Source organism: Mustela nivalis (genome assembly GCF_964662115.1).
Source record: "Mustela nivalis genome assembly, chromosome: 6".
NCBI lineage: Eukaryota > Metazoa > Chordata > Mammalia > Carnivora > Mustelidae > Mustela > Mustela nivalis.
This window is the reverse complement of record NC_139025.1, coordinates 17,888,757-17,906,208: the sequence shown is the minus strand read 5'-3', so window position 1 is coordinate 17,906,208 and position 17,452 is coordinate 17,888,757. Positions and strand designations below refer to the sequence as shown.

At 53.1% G+C, this 17,452-nt stretch overlaps 2 protein-coding genes across 6 annotated transcripts in view; one reads left to right on the top strand and one right to left on the bottom strand.

Annotated features, from left to right (window-relative positions):
* Nucleotides 1-1,158: 1,158 nt before the first annotated feature.
* On the bottom strand, nucleotides 1,159-10,857 carry GSTZ1 (glutathione S-transferase zeta 1). Of its 5 annotated transcripts, none has more exons than XR_014312480.1 (10): nucleotides 10,737-10,857; nucleotides 7,737-7,788; nucleotides 5,893-5,960; nucleotides 5,325-5,405; nucleotides 4,888-5,013; nucleotides 3,709-3,787; nucleotides 3,103-3,155; nucleotides 2,595-2,644; nucleotides 1,298-1,787; nucleotides 1,159-1,232 (listed from the first exon to the last, which is right to left on the bottom strand). XR_014312480.1 is itself a non-coding variant. In XM_082733668.1 (9 exons), exons 1-9 carry the CDS (start codon nucleotides 10,749-10,751, stop codon nucleotides 1,661-1,663), a joined length of 651 nt encoding a protein of 216 aa, XP_082589794.1. In that variant the 5' UTR covers nucleotides 10,752-10,857; the 3' UTR covers nucleotides 1,159-1,660. The 5 variants fall into 5 exon arrangements, 3 of the variants coding, with proteins under 3 accessions (XP_082589794.1, XP_082589793.1, XP_082589795.1); XR_014312481.1 differs by lacking the exon at nucleotides 10,737-10,857 and adding an exon at nucleotides 8,073-8,173; XM_082733668.1 differs by having other exon boundaries at nucleotides 1,159-1,787.
* A 130-nt stretch (nucleotides 10,858-10,987) lies between these two features.
* The window catches only part of POMT2 (protein O-mannosyltransferase 2), a 43,032-nt gene continuing 36,567 nt past the window's right edge, over nucleotides 10,988-17,452 (top strand). Inside the window, exon 1 of the mRNA XM_082733635.1 lies at nucleotides 10,988-11,480. Coding sequence (XP_082589761.1) covers nucleotides 11,023-11,480 — 458 coding nt within the window. The 5' untranslated portion in view covers nucleotides 10,988-11,022. The remainder of the gene's footprint in view (nucleotides 11,481-17,452) is intronic.

The window sequence follows — 17,452 nt, the reverse complement described above, 5'->3', positions numbered from 1 at the left end:
AGGTCACACATCCCAGCTCCCAGGCGGGGAAGTCACCAGGGAAGGGTCACGGCAAGCTGGTGTCTTTAAAAATCTATGGGTCCATAGTCTCTCATGGTTCTGAAGGGGCGGGGAATGGGAGGTTGGGGGAACCAGGTGGTGGGTACTGGAGAGGGCATGATTGCATGGAGCACTGGGTGTGGTGCAAAAATAATACTGTTATGCTGAAAATAAATTTAAAAAAAATCTATGGGGCCTTTAATCCCCTTCAACTGCAAATGTCCAAATCAGGTGCAAATCCTGACCCCTGGGCTGGGGAGATTAGTCTCATGAGCCCAAGTTTCCCAGAAAAAGTCCATGTGGGAGCTTTGCCCAGTGTGGCAAGTCTGGAGTTAGCTGAGGGAAAGATGGTGGCAGGCCCAGTGGAGCCACCGAGTCTCCCTTTGTCATTGTGGTATCTCACGTACAGCACTGGGCATTTTTTCTGGCTCTGCCAGAACCAATGCATGTCGGGAACAAGAGTGGCCCATTTGGGTCACTCTAAAGCCTGGAAACCAGGTTCAGGAAAGAAAGGCCACAAAGGAACCCAGGAGGATGGGAGAAACTAGGTGCCCTGAGATGCAGGCTGAGGAAAAGGGACTCGTGGCTGAGAGCGGTGGCTTCCTTCTGAACCGGACACGTCTACCTGAATTCAAGCCTTAGCCATGCAGGGGAAATGAAGTTCCAGGTACAGGACGTAAAAGTCATCTTGTTCCACTTCCAGAAGGGACCTCACGGTAAGCTGCTAGCTGGGTGGGGTCTGGAGCCTGCCTGGGTGGTGGCGGGTCACGCTGCCCAAGGAGGAGCTTGCCTCCGATTCCCAGGGCCCTGCAGGACGATTTATTCCAAGTGCCCACTTCCGGTTCTGGTCTGGAGAATGCGGCCCCTGACGGTCTGGGACTGGGTTGATGGGCCCCGCTTCCCACTCCGTGCCCCAGTGGACCACTTACTGGTACTATTCTAGCCCCAGGAACTCAGCTGGTCACAGAATGCTTTCTTTCCTGCTGCTTCTATCTGCTCTCTTCGGGATCTGGTCTGATTCTGGCAGGCTTTTGGACTTCTTTCCCTCTCCCAGCCCAAATGCCAGGGACTTCCAGCCAGGAAGAATGTGCACCTTCTGGAATGTAGCTCAGCCTTAACTGAATCATGTGGAGGCCTGGGCTTCCGTTTAATCATCAAATTTCAGAGTGGGCATTCTCTGGAGTCCGGTACAACTGTGGGGATGGGGCTTCCGTTTAATCATCAAATTTCAGAGTGGGCATTCTCTGGAGTCCGGTACAACTGTGGGGATGGGAAGAAGCGCGCAGGCTCCCTTACGTCTCTCTGGCGCACCCGCCAAGCACCTTAGGCTACTTTCTCCCCTCACCTTCATGATTGCCCATGACGCAGATGACTGGTGATGTTCCTGCCTCCCTCCCTCCCAGCATCCTCTCCCCGGCACTCCCTGCACTGGACAGAGGAGGGGACTGAGGTGCAAAGAGGTACAGTGGGAAGGCGGATCCAGGGCTAGAGTCCAAGTTCAAGGAGTTCAGGTCTCCTGCTTCTCCAGTTAGGGCTCTCTTGTTTCCAGGTCTGTTCAGCAACCCCGGCTTCTGCTCCTGCACCTCTCCTGCCCTCTCACCCATGGGGCACAGTTGGAGAGCTAGGCCCTCAGCTCCGGGGGTGTGTCTGGCTGCCGGCAGGGGTGAGACACCTGGAAAGCCTCCAAAGCCAGCAGTGTCTTGTTGATGCGGCTGATGGTCGGGTAGGGAGTGAGATCCACCTTGAACCTGTGGCAGAGAAACACCCATCTAACACCATTTCGACACTGGGTCTGCCAGGGCACAGGGAGACTGTCCTTTGAACAGTGAGGGAGGCACAGGGGCGGCTGGATGAGGCCCCGGGGTCTGACCACGGGAGGACCAGGAAGTTGCCCAGCCACATGGGAGTCTTATTCACAGGCGGCTCTGGGGATGGGCAGGTCTCATGCAGGATGGTCTAGCATCCCTATCGCTACTGTTCCTATTCCAAGCAATGGCTATTCACTGAGAACCTACTATGTGTAGGGCACAGTGCTCATAATTTACATGCACAGATAACCGCCCCACCCATGTCGGAAGCTTCTCAGGGGCACTGCGTGGGTAGGAACATCACCATGTCCCAAACGGAGAGGTACTCTTCTAGATGCCTTCCAGGGAGGTACTCTCTCCTGCCTCACTGAAGGGCTGATGGGAGGAGCAGAAGAGAGCTCCCTGCCAGGCACGGACATAGCACCTCGGGGGGAGCAGGCTCTTGGGGTGGCTTCTTCTAGGGGTGTCTACTGGGCAAGCCACTGCGGCTTAGGGGCAGAGGCTAGACAGGATTGGAGGGATGGTGATGGGCGTGGTGGGGGACACTGCACTGACTTCTTCCACCGGGCTCTTCCAAGCCACAGGAGCTGGGAAGGCCCGGCACGGGGGGCTCCTTGGCCAGTCTATGAGAGTCTCTGCGTTAGACGCTTCCTCAGTAGCTGTAGCTGGGACCTGATCGTGAGAGGAGGCGGGACATTGGGAGGGCAGGGACCAGGTGAGAGGGAGGCAAGCGGGGCTCTCTCTTACCTTTCAGCATTTGCCACCTGAGGCACTAAGCAGAGATCAGCCATGGACACCTGCAAGAGGGTTGGGGGGTTTGCATCCGGATGCATGGGCTGGCCTCATAGCCCCTGACATTCCTGTCTGCTTCTGGCTCTTCCGCCCCATCCCCACTGCCCCAACTCTCTCCCCTTCCCCTCACAGGCCTGTCTGGGTCTGTGCCTAGAGCTGCCATGCTTCTCCCAGGCCAGGCTCCAGCTGTCCTGACGGCCAAGTCTGCGGGTGGCCAGAGAGGCTTGGATTGTCTCAGTGGATCTTCTCGTGCTTGTTAAAAACCCCCATCAGGGCACTTATGGAGGGCTCCTAGCAGGGAAGAGACACCTCAGGATGAGGGAGGGGGCCCTGGAACCAGAATCCGGATCTTGGTCCCTCTCCGCATCCCCATGCCTCCTCAGGAAGCTCTCCGGCCTGCACCGACGCTGGGGGTGGGGGTGGAGAGAGACAGCTGCTGCGGGAAGGCCTGAGGAGGGCTTACCTCGTCTCCCACACAGTACTTCCCCGCGGTGCTCCGCAGGATCTGCTCCAGAGCTGTGGGGAGGACACGTGAAGAATCTTACTCTGGGCCCAGAATGGACCTTGGCCCCCCAGAGTTTTGAAATGGGCAGCTCTCTGAGGGACTGGCTGGGGCACGTGACCGAAGTAATGGGCCAACCAGATCTGGACAGAGTTCATGGGGACGAGGGGACAGATAATGTTTCCCTGGGTTCCTCAAGTCCAGCTGCCATTCCCTCCCCGAGAAGGGACAAGGCCGGCCACTGGCCAAGGGAGGAGCTCTCACACGGATGTGCCGGCATGTTGCTGGCCTTTATCTCCTGGCTGGAGTGGGCAGTGAGGCAGAGCATGGACCGCCAGCTCCAAGGGGTTGTGGGTCTCAGTGGCTGAGGTTCCCAGAAGTGCCCGAGATGGAGGCCAGGTCTGGATACCACCCAGCCCTACTACCTCCTCAGCCCCACAGCCCTCCCCTCAGCCATGCCATTGTCAAGGGCAAAGAGCCGGGGAGGCTGTGTCAGATGCCCAGGGCCCTAGGCACAAGGGTCATTTTGGAGTGGCCATAGGGCGGCTTGCAGGAAGAAGGACTCACCGTTAAAGCCAGTGTGGATGACCTTCTGGGCCCAGGCCAGCTGGTTCTCCTGTCCCACTTGCTTTAGGACAGACAGGTTCTACGCAACCAAGGATAATCGGTGACTGGCTTTAGAAGCCAGTCTCCCCTCAGGGCCGCTTGGTTCCCACCCGCCCCTGGCTCTCCACCTGTCCTCTCCTGGGCTCTATGATCCCCTTCTCCCTATCGGGGCACTGGGAGGGAGCGAGGGATTCCAGCAACTGCCTTCTCAGGTTGCTCGAGTGGCCCCTGTGGTCTGGCAGCTTGTGGCCCTGGCAGAGACGTGCAAGGTGGTGGCACAGGGTGCTGTCGTGGCACTGAAGTGTGTGGCCATGACCTGAGGCCCATCTCCTCGGCACACAAAGCGTCTCCCTCACACAGCTCCTTGTGAGGGGAGCGGGGTGCGGCATGGGGGTGGGGCTGGGATGAAGCAGCACAGGACTGGCTTGCAGGAGATCTGGGCTCTGGTTCCATCCTTACAGCCCTGGAGCCATTTTACTTGAACTTCGGCTTCCTCATCTGTAGAATGGGGCGTCTGTCTGCCCCAACGTCCTTTGTTAAACAAGACAAGGTAACTCGGGGATGGAGGCTCGGTGCACGGTCTGGGGTCCTGGGATCTGGGGCTTGCTCTGCCACACTTAGCTGAATGACTCTGCAAACTCTTTCTACCTTTCTGGGGCCATCTCCTGATTTGCAAAGTCAGGAGTTAACACAGGTGAATTGCTTGAATACTTGTTTATCTTTTTTACCACTGAAAATGTTAAAAAATAAAATTTTTTGAGGATCCCAATCTAGAATACAGAAGAGATGAGAGGGAGGCTCTTCTGGTTAAAGGCGGGGAATGGGCCTGTGCTGCTCAGCCTCACCCCTGCCACACGGCCCCTCCCCCTCCTTGAGCACCCCTGGATGAGTCCAGGGGAAACCTGGGACTTCTCAGAATGTAGCTGGGAGCCCAGCATGGCAGCTGATTTCTGGGATCCCGTGCCCCTCTGCCATATGAGCTAGGTCTGAGCCCCTGAGAATCCCTCCGGACCTCCTGCCACCCTCACTCCCAAGCTGGGTTCCCCACTGTGGCACCTCGCGATCAGCACGCGTCTAAAGGTAAAAGTGTGTGAGGGGAGGCATGCAAGAGGCGTGCAGGGGTGCAGTCCAGAGCCGCACCTGCAGGGGCTGGATGCCGCTGGCAATGGTGTCCGAAATCATGCGAACCTGGGCCCTCTTCTTCGGATCTTTCGGCAGGAGGCGTGGAGTGGGCCGAGTTTCCTCCAGGAACTCGATGATGGCCAGCTGTTTGGAGGGGAGCAGTGAGGCATGGGGAGGGCATGTGGACCCTGGACCAAAGTGACAGGGCTAGCAAGCTCCTCCTCGACCTCAGCTGGAGCCCGTGAAGCCCAAATTCCCCAGGAAGGAGCTCTTTTTGGACCCCCGTCCTGCAGAACTTGTCTCCTCATAGGCTCAAGTCTCCCTTCTCTTCCCTGAACAACCAGGCAACCCTCCTCCCTCTGACAAGAACTTATCATGCCCCTGCTATGGCAAACCAGAGCTGGGAGGACCTCTTGTTCAGGCTCTTGCCAGGGGCCTCCAGGCCCTGCACTCACAGACTGACTTATGGTGATGCCATCGATCTTCAGGGTCGGCACCTGCTTCATGGGATTCAGTGCCTGGAATTCTTCAGAGAACTGTGGAGACAAGGACCTGATGACCCAGTTGTCCAGAGCAGAACCAGGCCAGTGGGAAGACCTGAGGCCTGCAGCCCCCCTGCACCTTCCTCCCCTGGGGAAGGTCCTGGCTCCAGAGAGATGCCTGGGGGACCCAGGCCATATCCCCAAAACCAGTGGCTGCTGAGCTCCAGGATTCACCCCAATGGCCCAGCTATGTGTTTTTCCCTGTACCTCACACTGTGGTCATTAGGGCACGTCCAGGGGTCCCAGCATGGGGCAAGGACCCACTCACCTGGGGTCAGGCACTGAGAGACCAGGCCATGGCATGGGGCCTGGAACCTGGGCCCTTTCCCATGGCTCCTTGAGCTGCACAGCCTATCCACCCCCCAACCCCCAGTCCCACCAGGGAGAACCAGCAGGTTCACCTCTTGGGGGGAAGAAATCTGCTGGGTCCCTCTCTAAGACTTCTAACTCCCACATGGTGGCCTGGGGGCAGCCTCCTCACCTGCTGTCCCTGATCCTTTATGAGGTTGACAGGTATGGTCTCATAGTCGATACTTTTCAAGGCCAGAGCTACAAGAGACAGCAGAGTCAGGGGACAGCTTCTTGCTCCACTTCCAAGGGCTCCGTGAGGCTGCCGAGGGAGGCTTCTTTCTCCACGCTGCTAGGTGATCAAGGCCCAGCTTGGCCTCCCCCGTCTCTCTAGCTTCCCAGGTCATCACCTGTTCCCCTGCCCCAGGTCTCTGATGCTCTGCCTCTCTTGCCCCCGAACTCTCAGAGCCTTACTCTCCACTCCCCAACGGGGTCCCCGTGTCCCTGGGCGGTGCTGTCCAGGTATGTGCCCGGGCAGCCCGGGAGCTCCTGGAGGGCAGCAGGGAGGTGTCCTGATTACCTCTGCCCCCTCCACGTCCTGGAACAGTACTTGTTTGCCAGAGACGTGCAATTACTGTCTCAGGAAGGCATCCAAGAAACAAGGAAAGGGGCTCAGGTGACTCCAAAGCACACACAAGGGCGGGGGGCGGGGGTGACACCCGCCAGAGAAGGATCCCTTTCTCATCCGTTTTCTCTGTCCTTAGACTTGTTGACTACTGACTTCAAGCAGAGCTTTGGGGGCTTTGTGGTGGTCTCATGGCATCTGCTGTGACTCCCAGTGGCCAGATTTCCTCTCTGTGCCCTTCGATCCTTTTCCTTAGCAAGTCAACCGAGGGAAGACTGTGTGTGTGTGTACGCGTGCAGGCATGCACGGAAACATGGGGATGATGGTCTCCGAGGAGTGAGGGGAAGAGGCAGAGACGTGTCGCAGTGTGAAGAGAGCCTGGGAGACATGGGGCTCCTCCTCTGCGCTGGTCAGCCCCACTGTGGACAAGTGGCGGGAGCCACGGCAGCCCCGCAGAGACAGCACTCCTGTGGCTCGCATCTGGCCAGCTAGGGCGGAGGCTCTGGGCACAGGGGAGATATCTTCTTGGGAGAAATGTGTCCTCTGGCCCCCCAGTGCTCTTGCCTACTGATTCCAGCAGCCACCAAGTGACAGTGGGGTGGGGGAGGGTCACGGTGGATGGCTGCCCGGTGAGGGCCAGACTCCCGGAGACAGACTGCTCGCATTCCGATTGCATCATGTTTGCTAGCTGTGCGGGACAAGGAGCTTGCTGAGTTAATGAGCCTCTTTGCCTTTGTCTCCTCATCTGCCAGGCAGCATGGTGCAGGAGTTAAAAACATGGACTCTGGAGTCAGACCACCTGTTTGAATTCCATCTTGGCCTCTTGCTACCTACACAGCCTTGGGCAAGTTATTTAAGGTCCTTGTGCCTCAGTTTCTTCAATGGTACGATGGGCACAATAATGATGCCTCCCTCCTAGGGTGCCGCTGACACCCTAGGAATCATGTACATAAAAACACTCAGCACAGTTTTCCCCCAGTATGAGCGATGCCTATGATCTTTGCCAAGGGCTGTGTTTAGCTGAGGGAGGGCAGGGTCAAGCTGGGACGACACCGGAGGGCCCCAAGTTCCGCTTCCATGAAGCCTCCGGGGTTGACACAGGCCAGTTGTTTAATGTGCCAGATGAAATGAGATAAGAACTGAGGAAGGCCAGCTGTTCCCTGCCAGTTACCAAGCACCTCTGGGTTTTGTGAACCTGCTTTAAGCGTGGTTGCTAAGTGGCTCCAGAAAGCAGTGTGGGAGAGAGAAGCAACAACTCACCCTTCCTGCTACCCCCACTCTCCTCCTGTTGGACTTCCTAGACGGAGGTGCCCTGACAGAACAGCCCTCTGTTCCCCGCCAGCTTTTCACTCAGGGCTCTCTCTACCCCCATCACCTCCCACCAAGGTTCTTGGTGGAGGCTGGGCTCTTACCGATTCGAACTCTCCATGAGCAGGAGCTCCGGAAATAGGAGTAGAGGATGGGCTGAGGAGAGACAGAATAAGGATGCATGTTAACCCATGCTCGCAGGGTTCTTTGCCCCTAGGGCACACTGGGGTAGCAACAGCCCTCAGCCAGGGGGCTCCCAGCCAGCGGTTTCTTCCCATCCCACCAGTCCTCCTTCCGCACCTCAGGAAGACTCAGAGCTCTCTGGGTCAGAGGCCTTGGAAGTTATGGGGGGGTTCCTCAGCTCCAAACTGTCCAGTCATGCATCCCTGAAGTCTAAGGGGCCCACAAAGGGGCAATCAGCCTGTAAGTGCCCTCCTTACCTTGCTAGACTCGGTCATGGTGTTGTGGTGACCCTTGGCCTCCCAGGGAATGGCCCCTCTCCCAGAACTTGCAGAGCAGGGGGAGGAACCCTGAAGGGGGTGGGATCCCATGAGCCAATGGGAAGCTGGGTGAGATAGGCTTTAGGGAAACTTTGACTGTGGTCAGAAAGGGCGACTCTTTCCAACCGGTGGGAAGCTTTTTCTGTTCCTGGTGGAACCCGGTTTGGTGTCCTGGTTTGGAAGCAGCAGTCCACGTGGTGCTCTGGGCTGAGAGCTGGTGTATCTGGGGTCTGATCCCAAGGCAGGAATGCGCTCTGCATGACCTTGGGCAGGTCCCTGCCTCCTTATTCCCTAGTCTTTTCTCCCTCATCCCTAAAACAAAGGGTTGCCTTAAAATGATAGCTGAATTCCCTCCAGCAGTGACAGAAAGACCAGGAATTCTAGTTTTTTGACGCTTTGGTGACCCTCTCTTTCAACTCACCACCCACCAGCCCTCCAGGTTCTCGGCTGATCTCATAAAAATAGCTGAGGCGATATGCCCACTGACTCCAAAGCCAAGGTCACAAGAGGACAGCCCACAGGGTTCTGTGTGGTGTACATGTACTTAAAAATGTTTCAGTTGGGGGCGCCTGGATGGCTCAGCGGGTTAAAGCCTAGGCCTTCGGCTCAGGTCATGATCTCAGGGTCCTGGGATCAAGCCCCGCATTGGGCTCTCTGCTCAGCGGGGAGCCTGCTTCCTCCTCTTTCTTGCTCTACCTGCCTCTCTGCCTACTTGTAATCTGTCAAATAAATAAATAAAATCTTTTTTAAAAAAATGTTTCAGTTGGTTGCCAACATTAACAAATCAGGATGTTTCATATACAAATCCTATTTGTTTTTTCTTATGAAGGCAGAGACAGTGGTCTTGGGTTCCTGAGTAACAACAACTGATAGGAGACAATTAACAGCCTCTTTCAGTCATGGCATGCCCTCTCTGATCTGCCCTGTGCCCTACCTGGCCCTCTTCTTTCATTTTTGTTACCTTGAGGCACTGGAGGAGGCTGAGTGCGTGATCTCTGATCTGAAGTTTAAGAGAAGTTTATTAAACTTCCCGGTGCTTCTTGAGTGATCAGCATTTCAAAGCAGGGCCCAGGATAGAGCTATCAGTAATTAGCTCTCATGCATCTTTGGTTAGACGTAGGTGTATCCATATGATTAAGGAGAGAGAACACAGCAGAACTTCTAGATCACCCCTGTCTACCATCCCTCTGACTACATATATTTCACTCAAGTTCCCTCTGCCTTCCGCACCCCTCAGCACATCAAACTGTTCTGTGACCCTGCCTTACCATCCCTGAACTACCAATTCATCTTCTAGGTGGGCAAGGGCACTGCGGGAACCTAGGCCCTCCCAGGTTGGTTTCCAGGTCTGGAAGTTCCAGCCTGTACTGGAGACACTTTTGTAGGGAAAGTAAAGACAGTCCTGGTTCGGAGAGCAGGTGATAGACAGCAGGTGTCTTTATAAGGGGAGGAGTTAGGAGGCCAAAATTAGAGGTACCCTACTCCAAGGTACATCCCTGTCCTTGTCTGATCAGGCTGGAAGGGCCCTTGGGGCCATCTGGCCGGGACTGCTGGTAAGGGATGGGACCACTGGAGAGCCTGAGACATTAGCTTGGAATCCCTGGAGAAATGCCTTACCGAATTATTAAATGTTCTGTCTTGACCTGTACTGAGGGTGACCACAGAGTCACTGTGAATGCTACTGCTCTCCAGTTTCCTGCTTATGGACCATCAGGATTTATAATGGAGAGCACCTTCTGCTCTTCCTCTTGCCAGTGATAACTATATCAACTGTCCCGCGTTCCTTCTTGCACTTGTTTTAAAGCCCAAGTAAAATATTCATCTCATTACCACTCCTGGAGGAACCTCGTTTCCAATTCAAATATGGATTCTGACCACTCTAGCAGATTTTATTTTAAAACCGTTTCTCACGCCTCGTTTTGAGAGAAAGCCTCCTAAAATCCCATTTGGGAGTGGGAGAGCTATGCATTATTAAGATGATGCTAATTCCATCTGGTGTGGCCTGCCATCTTCCTTGGTGATTCTCAAACTTGAATAAGACTTCAAAACGCTCATGGAGGCGCTTATTAAGCATGCAGATTCTTGGGTCCCTTCCCCCAAAGATGACCCCAGGGAAAACTCCCCAGGTGATGGAGAGGACTTAAGTGCTAGTGCCTCCCCACCACCCAACCCCAAGAGCTCTCTCCAAGTGCAAACCACCCGGGAAGGCCCTACGCTAACAGTTAGAACCCGTCGGGCCGACTGGCAAGGAACAGCACGCGGGATATAAGGAAGAGGGAGGCAAGGGACGACGTCTGGAAAGCCCGGCAGAAGGGACAGTGAGAGACAGGTGAAGCGCGAGAGTACAGCGACTCCACAGCGCCCCGCACACTCCACGACCGTAAGCCGCCTGCAGCCCCAACCTCCCCGGACTACAAGCCCCAGCGAGCAGCGGGAAGCGGACAGCGCGCAGGCGCAGAACAGAGCCCGCGAGGCGCTTTGCATGCCGGGAGTTGTGCGTTGTGGAAGCCGTAGGAAGGGGGCGAGCGGCGCACCTTTTGACCCCCGCCCCACAAGGTTTCTCATTCTCAGTGGCGCCCCTGTCCCCGGATGTGTGGCACAGACCTTCCCCGCTTGCATCTCGCACCTCCGGCCACCCTTCTTCCAGGCCGGGAGACTTCGCGCCTGGGACTCTCCTACTCGTCCCGCACTGAGGCCCAGTGAGGCCCCGACACGTCAGAACCAGCGCTTCCGTCGTGGTAAAGCGAGGGGTTGGGCTAGAATGATCTTTTCGGTCCCGTCTGGGTCGCCCCGCCCTGCCGCCACGCCCCCCCTCCCGGAGCTGCTGGGAGTTGCAGTTCCTTGAGCCCGTTTCCTCCCCGGCCGGCCCGCCGGGCCCGGGCCATCCGTCATGCTCTGCGCCACCAGCCGCCTCCTAGCGGCCCGGACGGCGACCGCGCTCCCCGCGCAGCCCAGAGGCCGGGGCCCCGGCGCCCGCTGCCGGCGCAGGGAACTACATTTCCCAGGGCACCGCGAGGTGCCCCTGGGTGAGTTCTTGGCGGGGCGGCTCGCAAGATCGAGCGTGTCGGCCAGCCGGAGGGCGATCCTGAGGAGGGGCAGGATGCCGCCGGCAGTGGGCGGAGGCCCCGCAGGGTCCGAGCTGCGTCCCCGGCGGGGCCGCTGTGGGCCCCAGGTCACTAGGGCTGTGGGCCCGGACGTGGCTGCCCAGCCTGCATCGCGGAGCCCCAAACGGCCTGCTCGGGGCTCGCGGCGCTTCGAGGCAGCCGGCCGGTGGGCCCTGCTGGCCCTGGTGACGCTGCTGTCCTTCGCCACCCGCTTCCACCGTCTGGACGAGCCGCCGCACATCTGGTGAGTGACAGAAGGGACTCGGCGGATCCCGTGGCAACGGGGTGGGAACGATGCACCCTCTGATTGGCCCGGGGGCACGGAGGGGGCGGGAATCACAGGGGGAGGGGCGGGGCTGCGCTGGAGAAACAGGTTGCGGGAGGTTGCTTTGGCCAGGTGCAGTGTATGTGAGAGGAGTCGTTTCTGCTCCCGTGGGTGGCAGTGGGATTCCTTAGGATCCGAGGAGCCTCAGACTGTGTGTTTGACCTTCCAAGGAGAATTGGAAATTCTTAGTACAGAATTTCCTAAGGCCTGAGTTCCTAATCTGCAGGATTTCCAGGCATCAAGGGAGGTGAAAATCATCCTTGGGAGCAGGGACAATTTGTGTGTCCAGAGATGGTGGCAGGGGTCTCTCCTTGTGAGGAGAGACTTGTTTTCTTAAAGATTTTATTTTGTAGGACTTAGATTTTATGAGATAAGAGTAAAAAGTCTCCAGCTAGAAGGAGGAAAAGTTTTGCGCAATCTGAAAATGGTTAATTTGTTTAGCCAACAAGTGATAACATGTTTTGTCGGTATCCCTGACTAGAAGGTTAGTGTAGGGGATGTTAAAAATGGAACTCCTTGGCCAAAAAGCAAGCCAGCTAACAAACTACCTGGGCTATCCTACTTGGAAGTGAATAAATTCGTTTGTTATTGTTTCATGAATGCTGGCAGAAGACATGAGACTCCTGGGTCAGAGACAAAGGACTCATTACTCACAGGGTAGGAGGCAGCATGAATATCAACATACTGGATTAAGTTTGAATCTTCCCTCCCTCCTCCACCCTGCTGATCAGCAGTTGTTAGGGGGAAAGAAAGACAAATCATGTCCAGGTATGGTCCAGGAAGAAACTAAAATGTTCAAAATATGGGTTTATATAACCCTCCACCTCTTTTGTCCAAGAGGAGATGAACCCTTTCTGGTGATGACTGCATTAGGTGATGAAACTGCTTTACCAAGGTGTGTGAACCAGGAGGAGGTGAGGGAAGTAGAGTCAGAAATCATTTTGAGAAGATTGTTCTGTGCTCAACAATATCAAATGTGTTTGGAGGGTAAGGAGTGTGGAATGCCATCAGATACTTCTACTGACTGTTGGCTCATTATTTTGTGGCCATTGCAAAAAAAAAAAAAAAAGGTATGCTATTGTCAGACTTAGATGGTTTGGAATGGCATAGTTTAGTTTCAATTACTGCAGTAACATATGTGGCATTAGATGGTTGGACTGGAACAACATCATCAACACGTTAGCCTGAAAAAGTGTCAGTAGCAGTGAAGTGCCAATGATAGCCCGAAGAGGGATACAAAGTCCTAATACTAATACTTTAGGACTAATAAAGTCCTAAAGTCAGTTTCCTTGGAGCAGGCAGGGCCAATGCCCCCATTGTGGCCTCCTTTATGACAGGATGAATTGGCCAACTTTTGGCAGGAGTCACAAGTCAGCACAATGCAGTGATGGCTTCTGCTTCAGAAACCTATAGCCCTTTACTTTGTGCCCAGTCCATGATGGTAGATGTGTTTCCACATGTGGAGCATTGATGAATCCTGATTACAATGGCAGTAGTCTGTTTGGTACAGGCTTGATCTGCAGCTTGATTTCAGTCAGTCTTAACAGAATCCTGGTCCTCACTGTGGGCCTCCATATGAGTGATCCAGATTGTCCCACTGACAGGCAGCCATGACTGTTTTGCCACAATTCTTGTCTCTAAAGAGGGGTAATTTAAATTTCTCAGTATATAGTCCTCTAGGTAGCACACCAGAAACTAGACTAATGGCAAAAGCCCAAGAGCCAATAAAAATAGAACTTGTCTGTTTCTCAGGAATATTGTGCAAGGCAAGGGTGATGAGCCCATTGTACCCATCAACCCTTACTGCATTTGGCCTTCCAGAGTTGTCACTGGGACTGGATGGTTGCTGCTGCCCAATGGACGCTCTCCGCCAACCAGGCACAAGCCTTGAGAGGAAACCTCTGTGCATCAAGTCTCCACTGAGCTAGTGGTTTTGCTTTGGGTGGTGGAATGGAAGATAGTTTCTCTCAAAGTCGGAGCTCCCGCCTCTTCTTATAAAGATGCCTCTAGGGCCAGGCCAGCTAGATCACTTCCATTTCACCATCAAGTTTTATTGAGCCTTTTGTTAGCCTTATATGCCAAGTTGACTTACCCCAAGGTGGCAATATCAAGCCAAAGAATCCTAAGGCCTTCATCCGTTAGGCGCTGAATTTCAGTAAAAGCTTAGTAGTAGGTTGATAGCGTGCTTTTAAAAAGTGTGTGCTTGGTACCTGCGTCCAGCAGATGGTGCTGTTATCCTGAAGAATGGCCTCTCGGCTCGAACTGCCATTACGTGTTCAAGGTTGTGATTTCCCTTTCTCTTCTTGGAATCGATAGTATTTCTCCTGGACCACATGGCTGTCCATGAATGGGATAATCCTCTTTGCCAGTATACATTCCACAGTGGGAGCCACAACAGTAGTACAAGGACCCTACCTACAAGGTCATTTTATCTTCCCTTCCCCACTAGGAGCTGGCTCAAACCTATCAGTTGAATTTGGGTGCTTTTCCCCCCTTGAGCTTATGAGTCTAATAGGCCTGCATCAGTAACTACAATGGCAGCCATCCAGAGATTATGCTGTTCTCCAGTGGAGAGTGTGGAGTGCTGGATGCAGGTGGTGGGAGGGAGCTTTTTTCTTTCCTTTAGCCCCTGCATAAGCTTGGCACGCCTTTTCAGTGTACTTCTGTGTGTCAGTGTACTTCTATGGTGAGCCCCTGGGCTTAAGGGCTCTTTTCTTTCAGCCCCTGTACACACTGCTAGGGCTCTCCCTGTAGTCCCTAGCACCTCTGGTAACCCCTGTGTCTAGCAGATTGTCCCTCTCCTTGCCATGGGATTGAGTGAACTGGAGATGTAGACCCCTGCCCTGAGTTTGAGTCCCTCTTTTCTCTGGAGTTCCCCAGCATCCTAGGATGCATGTGTGTGGCCTTCAGTCCCCTTTAGGGACTGGGAAACCTTGACCCCACCTTTAATCATCTTACTCCTTTTAACACAGCTGAGATTGTGGTAGAGGCGGAGAGATCATGGGACACAGAGGGAGAGAGTGGCTGTGAGCAACTAAGCAAGGCATGTTTACTTTTGTCTTGAGCACACAGCTCACCCCAGGACTTTTCAGTGTTTTCATTTTGCCCCCAATTCTGTGTTGAATAGCAAGGTCCTTCCTGCTAGCACCTTTTTTGTCAACTTTGGAGACTCCTTGATTTAGCAGCCACATCCGTATTGCTTTTTCGCTGGGGCTGCTAGGCTTGCTGCCCCATGGTCGTGATTACGTCTCTTTGTTTTTCCCAGAGGAGAGTGAGCAGTAACCAAGGCAGCATTCAAACAGTTTCTTTCTCCATTCAGCCTCATTAATAGGTAGGACAGTGGGACACTCACTACCTTCCTTGCCCACCACTCAGGCGAGGGCACTGACTTTTCAGATTCCATCCCCAGCTCATTGTCCTTTCTCTTACAGAAACCTATGTCTCAGCACCCTATGCTTGTGACCATGGACTGTCAGGGTCTGGGATTTTGTTTTATTCATCTTGCAAACTCGTGAGTTAGCCTGTCATTGTTTTATGGGTGCTGGCAGATGGCAAAGTACAGAGTCGGAGACAAAGAACTTCATTTCTTAGGGCGCAGCAAGCAGGGTGCACAGCGGCACGCGGGCATCCGTTCCTCTTGCCCCCAAAGTCCCATGTGATGCCAGGGGTCCGAGTGACTGCCTGCACAAGCAGCGGGTTGTATCGGAGCTGAGGGATACTGAGTTTGGGGAATCCACTGTTTTATAATAAACTGTAAATGAGAATGCTGTCTGTCCCAGAGGGAGGTGCTGACTCTTCCCTCAAGGTTGTTTTCTGCAAACATAACCCTGAGAAATGGCCCGAGGAAGGAGTGGCCAGGACGTCCTTGGCATACCTTGCAAGGTCTGTAGCAACAAGAGAGAACCAGGGAGGATGGTCTCTCCCAACACAAACACAATAAAAGCTGAGAAAAAATACGAATGTTACTACTAGTTTTACTTGGGAAAATTTTGAAGTAAAAAAATGTCATGTTTCCAAACAGACCTCAAAACTGACCACAAGTGTTGGGACAGTTTACATAATGCCCAGTTGGGATGATTTAAATGTGTGGGACTTTATAGTCTACAGAGTTCTTTCACATATGTATTTTTTTAAAGATTTTATTTATTTATTTGACAGAGAGAGAGATCATAAGTAAGCAGAGAGGCAGGCAGAGAGAGGAGGAAGCAGGCTCCCAGCTAAGCAGAGAGCCCAATGCGGGGCTCGATCCCAAGACCCTGGGATCATGACCTGAGCCGAAGGCAGAGGCATTAACCCACTGAGCCACCCAGGCGCCCCCACATATGTCTTCTGAATTGAGTTCTAATGCTTCCCTGTGAGGGGGACATGGCAAATATTTCTGTTGTTTTCATTGTGTAGATAAGAACCGGGATCCAGAGAGGATGACTGACTTTGGCAGGTTGTGCCGTCAATAAGTGGTGGAGCTGAGACTGATTTCTCTTTCTGCAAATCAGTTTGGTCACACGCTTGCAAGTTATTTCTCTCTTTGACATCACCATACCACTGTCCTCACTCCCTGCCAAGCTGAGTGTTTAGCAGATAGCAGATGCAGAGGTAGATTTACTTCTCTGCCTATCTATTGGACCCACTAAGTTAAAGGGAAAAAAAAGGAACCCTACATTTTGGGGAAAAGCATGGTTAGCTCCTTACATTGGAGGTTGGTAATAATTGCTTATGAAAGCTGACCTGGGAATGGCTGGTCACTAGAAAGTACCTGCTCTTCTGGGCTGTGGGGAGGAACTAACAGAATGGCCAGGCCATACAGGATAACTGGGCTGCTGCCCTTCAGTCTTTGTGTAGGATGCGAAAAGGTTTATATGGTTGTAAGAAAGAATAAGATTTTTGCATTGTGTTTAAAAGCTAATGTATTAGAATCACTTGTCTACTTGCAAAACAGTTTATGCAATGAGGATAGCTTATAGATAGGCTCTTAACTCAATTTTTATATACTGGTTAGTTCATTATAATAAGCTCAGTGAGTTCAGGTTCAGCAGGTTAAATATCAGAAAGTTAATGAGCAAGATTAGACTCCTGTGACAACCGTAGTTTGTAGGTCATTACTAATCAGTAGCCGGTGGTGTAGTCTGTAATAGTAATAGTAGTCTATTTCCTAGGAGCAAAAGTAGTCTCAGGGTCAGAAGGTAACAGACTTGGAAGAGAACACTTACTACAAAACTTTCTATATTATAGAGAAACTCTGGCCTTTTAAAATAAATAGAAACTCAAGCTACAGAATAAGTAGAGATTTTGCTCAAATTTATAACTGGTTGGTAAATATTTGCTGACCTTTCTCATCTGTCTAAATGAAGATTAACAATCTGTGTGATGGGGACACCTGGGTGGCTCAGTTGGTTAAGCATCTGCTTTTAGCTCAGGTCGTGATCCCAGAGTCCTGGGATGGAGTGCCACATTGGGCTCTTTGCTCAGCTGGGAGCCTGCTTCTCCCTCTGCCTGCTGCTTTCCCTGCTTGTGCTCCCTCTCCCTCTCTCTCTCTCTGACCAATAAATAATTAAAATCTTAAAAAAATAACAAAAATAATCAGCCTGGTATCTTGCTTCCTCAAATCACTTGTGTAAAAAAAATATATATTTTTAAGTAAACTCTATCTCCAGTGTGGGGCTCAAACTCATGACCTCTTGGGTGGCTCAGTTGGTTAAGTATGGGACTTTTGGTTTTGACTCAGGTCATGATGCCAGGGTTGTGAAATCGAGCCACATGTGGGGTTCTACTCTCAATGGGAGTCTGCTTGAGGATTCTCTCTCCCTCTGCCTCTCCCTCAGTCCTTCCCTCAGCTTGCATGCATACGTGTACTCTCTCAAATACACAAATAAATAAAATCTTTAAAAAAAAAA

Excerpts from the sequence above, each read along its gene's own strand:
- GSTZ1 (XM_082733667.1), bottom strand. Across the intron at positions 5,014-5,324 it reads GCATCACCATAAGTCAGTCT|CTGGCCATCATCGAGTTCCT; the intron begins GTGAGTGCAGGG and ends CCCTCCAAACAG. Across the intron at positions 1,788-2,594 it reads CAGGTGGCAAATGCTGAAAG|GTTCAAGGTGGATCTCACTC; the intron begins GTAAGAGAGAGC and ends TCTCTGCCACAG.